Source organism: Leptonychotes weddellii, unplaced genomic scaffold (assembly GCF_054177405.1).
Source record: "Leptonychotes weddellii isolate Sample4059 unplaced genomic scaffold, ASM5417740v2 HiC_scaffold_15954, whole genome shotgun sequence".
NCBI lineage: Eukaryota > Metazoa > Chordata > Mammalia > Carnivora > Phocidae > Leptonychotes > Leptonychotes weddellii.
The window spans coordinates 1-4,660 of record NW_027741745.1 but is presented as its reverse complement, the minus strand read 5'-3'; the positions used below and the strand labels follow the sequence as shown (position 1 = coordinate 4,660).

General features: G+C 60.8%; 1 protein-coding gene and 1 long non-coding RNA gene across 2 annotated transcripts; one reads left to right on the top strand and one right to left on the bottom strand.

Annotated features, from left to right (window-relative positions):
- Positions 1 to 42: 42 nt before the first annotated feature.
- Positions 43 to 2,344, bottom strand: LOC115941696 (uncharacterized). Its single transcript, XR_004076426.2, has 4 exons — positions 2,283 to 2,344; positions 1,702 to 2,002; positions 1,228 to 1,399; positions 43 to 271 (listed from the first exon to the last, which is right to left on the bottom strand). It is a non-coding gene; the product is annotated as an uncharacterized LOC115941696 (long non-coding RNA).
- A 216-nt stretch (positions 2,345 to 2,560) lies between these two features.
- On the top strand, positions 2,561 to 4,655 carry LOC102726107 (tubulin beta-4B chain; the record flags this gene model as incomplete). The annotated part of the gene is made up of 4 exons (XM_006735692.3): positions 2,561 to 2,747; positions 3,609 to 3,717; positions 4,008 to 4,118; positions 4,474 to 4,655. Coding segments are annotated over exons 1-4 (459 nt in total), but the record flags the coding sequence as incomplete, so codon positions are not given.
- Positions 4,656 to 4,660: the final 5 nt, after the last annotated feature.

The following is a 4,660-nucleotide window of genomic DNA, read 5'->3' as shown; positions in this document are numbered from 1 at the left end:
TTTTTTTTTTTTTTAAGATTTTATTTATTTATTTGAGAGAGAGAGAATGAGAGACAGAGAGCAGGAGAGGGAGGAGGGTCAGAGGGAGAAGCAGACTCCCTGCCGAGCAGGGAGCCCGATGCGGGACTCGATCCCGGGACTCCAGGATCATGACCTGAGCCGAAGGCAGACGCTTAACCATCTGAGCCACCCAGGCGCCCGAGGAAAGGGCCCTTTTATCCACTCGCGTTTTCACCCGACACTCCGTGGCAATCTGGCTCTGAAACCGAAGCTGAGAAAATAAACCATTAGGTGAGGGAGGCTGGCGGCCGGCTTAAATTTCCCGGCCTGGAGCAGATCCCCTGGAGCGCAGCGCGCCAGGGTTGCCCCTTGGCGCTGGCAGCCAGGCGCTCATTGCTGGGCGCGCGTCTACACAGAGCGCGGGTGCAGCCCCAGCGGGGGCCTTCCCGCACGGCTCGCTCCCACCGCAGCCGCCATCCCCAGGTCCGGGTGCTGACACCAGCCACAGCTCTTTCGGCCTGAACGTGGTCACCCTCCCCGAGGGCTGGGGTGCCTGGAAGACGGGATTCCAGCCTGAGCCCCGTTTTTAACTTGCCGTGGGACCTTGGGAATCGTTCACCCTCGACGTTTCTGCGTCTGTAGGAGCTGGATTAGAAACTCGGGGTCCTGGGTCCTTGGAACCCTCAAGTGGGGCCTGTGGGCGGACCTTCTGCTCCTCTGCCTCTCGCCCGACCCCATCCCAACCCCACGAAGGGGAGCCGCGTCCGGGGAATTCTGCCCGGAAGGTTCAGTCTGGGCGTCATGGGTGTTTGGGGGAGGCTGGGCTTTTGTTCTCTGGGTTTCTCTTTGTGCACTGGAATTGAGTTGAAAGCCCCCCTTTCACCTCCCAGCGGGAAAGAAAGGCGGTGACAGCTTGCTGATAGTTCTGGGAGGGTCTCACTCAACAGCTGCAGGCTCCGCTCCCCACGGGAACCCGGGTCATTCGGCCCCTCTCGCCAGAGGATGAAAAGGGGTCACGTCACCTCGCAGAAGACCCGTCCCGAGTCGAGAGGGGGAAGGGCGCTTCACCCACGGAATTGCAGGGGCCAGGTTCCAGGTCGGTAGTGAACATTTCAGCCACCCTTTCCGCTCCCACCCTTGAACGCAAGCAGGTTGAGCACCCTCTCCCCATCCCCCCTCACACACAGACACACGAAGAGTAACAAAGAGATCATCTCCTCCGACCACCTAGAAACTGTGGATTTGAAAGTGTCAGTGCTCCGAGTCTGCGCACGCGCTCTGTGCGCGTCAGGGTCTCGGGTGGCTGCTCCCTCGCTCTGCCGCAGTTTTTAGGCGTGTCCCTCACCCCCATCAGCAGCACGAAGGTTGGGGACCTCGTGGCCGCCGCTGGGTCTGGCACCTGATGAAAGAGAAGAGTGTTAGCGGTGTGGTGGGCCATGATCACCCGCGGAACCCATTTCCTTCCTGGACAATAGATGAACCAAACCCAGAGAGGGAGAGCGCCGGGGGTGTGATTTTTAAAACTCAGCCGTGGGAGGTATCCCACACATTTGTGAGCCCTTTGTTCTGCCGCAGCCCCGCCCCCCGGACCCCACCCTCGTTCTGACCGCTGGACAGTACCCGTGCGCGGACAGCCACACCCACCCCACCCACTCCGGAGGAACAAAAAGCCAGCCCGCGAGGTGGAGGGGTCTTTGGTACCAGCCAGGGAGCTGGGGACTCTTGGAGAGAGTCGGATGGGGCTGGAGCGGGCGCGGAGGCTGCCCCACCCCTGGATGCAGCAACCGCAGTAGAGGGAGCAAGGAGCCCTTGACAGAGACAAAAGAGAGCAGGCGGATGCTGGGGGAAGGGCGCAGGGCCCCCTGGAGCTCCTGGGCTTTGGGGTCCGGGGTCACGGATCTTCAGACCCCACAGCCTGATCACACACGATTTTCTCCTGGGCTCGTCTGTCCTCCCAAGGCTCTGTGTGACCAGGGTTCGGCGGCTGGACAGTCGCTGGCTTCTAGGGTTGGGGAAAGAGGCAGTGGTCTCACGAGGGACGGGTAGCTTAGGGATCTCAGGCCGTTGGCCGAGGAGGCGCCTCAATCAGCGCTGGCAGTGCGACCTACACCCCCCTCTACCCTTCCACCTGCCAGCACCCCGCGCACAGCGCACAGAGGGCCTCTCCACCTGCTCCCGTCTCCCTGCTCCCCCCATCCAGTACCAGCTCTCCCCCCACCACCGGCCTGCCGCAGGGGTCGCCCTCGCTTCCCCACCCTCCCGCCCTCAGCTCCTTCACCTACCCCCAATTCTCAGTCCCCAGCTCTTCCACCTCCCCCGCCCCAAGTCCTAGACAATGCCCACGCCTCCACCCTACTACCCCAAACCCCCACTCCTCGCCCGGTCCGCAAGCCTGTGCTGATTGGCTGCGGGCCCAATGTCCAGCCCCCAGGATGGTCCTTGGGGCTCGGAGCATTACGTCAGCGGGGCCTGGAGAGCTCTAGCTCGAAGGGGACTGGGGCACTCGGGCTGGGGGCGCGGCCTACGCGGGCCGCCCCACCCTCCTTGCATAAAAGACTGAGTCCGCTGGGCCGGCGCTCTCAGACAGTCGGTTCCGGATCGCATTGCCCGTGACCCCGCAGTGGGTGTTTAAGGGAGGACGGACAGACTGACCAGACGCCGACCAGGGCCAGAAGAAGCTACCTAGCACCATGCGTGAGATCGTGCACATCCAGGCCGGCCAGTGCGGCAACCAGATCGGCGCCAAGGTGGGCGCTCCGGGAGGGGCGGGGTCCGGGGGGGGGGGCGCCCTGGCCTGTAGCCCCTCGGAGTTCCTCGGCTCGAGCCTCGACCTGAGCAGGGCCGGGGCTCCCCAAGCACAGACCTTCCCGGCAGCTTTGTGCGGCCTTGTAGGGCGTGGGCTCGGAGACGACTTGGAGGTGGGGAGGAAGTTCGCTTTCATTTTTGCTGTAACTCAATTGGAATCCCGGCCACTCCTTGTTCCCCGCTTTCTCCCTGCTCCTCACTTGGCCAGACAAGCTTGCCTGGAGAAGGCGCGGGTGTGTCCCCGAGGCTGTGCGCGCGGGTTTACGGGAGGGGCCGGGACACGGGGAGAAGTGGTTTTACCCGCTAGAACCCCAGTCGAGCTGTGGGGGAGGGGAGGAGAGCGATTGTCTTGCGGTCTCCGGACGTGCTTTGAATCTCAAACCACCCTCCTTCCGTTCCTCCGGTCCCTGCTCCCAGCCCACCCCCTCCGCGCCGCTGGGAGTCCCTGCGCGCCCGCCGCCCGCCGCCCGCCGCCCGCCTCCCGCCTCCCGCCTCCCGCAGCTGCGACTCTGAGCGGCGGCCGCGCGAGCCCGCAGCTTTTGCAGCTCCAACCCCCCCCCCACCCCCCCACCCCCGCCCCGCCACCCGAAAAGACCCCCGCCTCCTGCCGCCCGCAGCTGTTCGCCGGGGAAACGCCCAATTTCAACTTTCTGACCCTGCACAATACAAGTCTTGCGGCGGAGCCGGGTCAGCTGCCTGAAAGTTCGGGTTTTTGGAACTGAGTCGAGGGGTTTTCATTGCGAGACTCGGTCTCTCTTTGAGGGGTCGGGCATGGCTAAATGCAAACTTTTTCTGTGTCTTAGTTTTGGGAGGTCATCAGTGATGAGCATGGGATCGACCCCACTGGCAGTTACCATGGAGACAGTGATTTGCAGCTGGAGAGAATCAATGTGTACTACAATGAAGCCACTGGTAATTGCCTTACCATTCCCCCCCCCCCCCTTCAATTTTTAACTCTCCCGTCCCCAGGACTAACTCCAGGAGTGTGGCCCCAGGGGAGAGTGGACTAGCGGATTTAGAATTCCCACTCTTTCACTGCAAGATTTCAGTGGGCGGTTCACAACCAAAGCCTTTGAGAATCTGATCGGTTCTGTGGCCTTCTTTGTTTGGGGACAACAGTAGTGCCTGCAAAAGGGGGGGGGGGAGCCTTTCTCTTTAGAGCTCTCTGCCTGCACATCTAAGTCCAGCTGTGTTCCCTGCAGGTAACAAATACGTACCTCGGGCCATCCTGGTGGACCTGGAGCCGGGCACCATGGACTCGGTCAGGTCTGGACCATTCGGCCAGATTTTCAGGCCCGACAACTTCGTTTTTGGTGAGTGACTGACATGGCTGATGGCAGGGGAGGCTCATTTGACACTGTACAGCTTGGGGTGGAGGGGTATGACCACCTAAGGGAAAGGACTGAATGAAGAACATCCCGTTGTGTGCCCATTCAGTCTTAACATAAGCTAAAACAAATTTGCCTTTCAACCTTTAATAGCCAGGTATTTCTAGCCTTCCTTGTTTATAGTTATATCCATAACCAAATATTTTAATGTCTGGCCATTTGGGTGGTAATCTGAGATAATCTTATCTGAACACTGACTTATTGATCTATATTAAGGGGTTTAGGGTAAAAAGAATTTAATCCAGTCATCAGTGCCTTATGAAGTCTCTCCCTCTGGCAGGCCAGAGTGGCGCGGGCAACAACTGGGCGAAGGGCCACTACACAGAGGGAGCTGAACTCGTGGACTCGGTCCTGGACGTGGTGAGGAAGGAGTCAGAAAGCTGTGACTGTCTGCAGGGCTTCCAGCTGACCCACTCGCTGGGGGGCGGCACGGGGTCCGGGATGGGCACGCTGCTCATCAGCAAGAT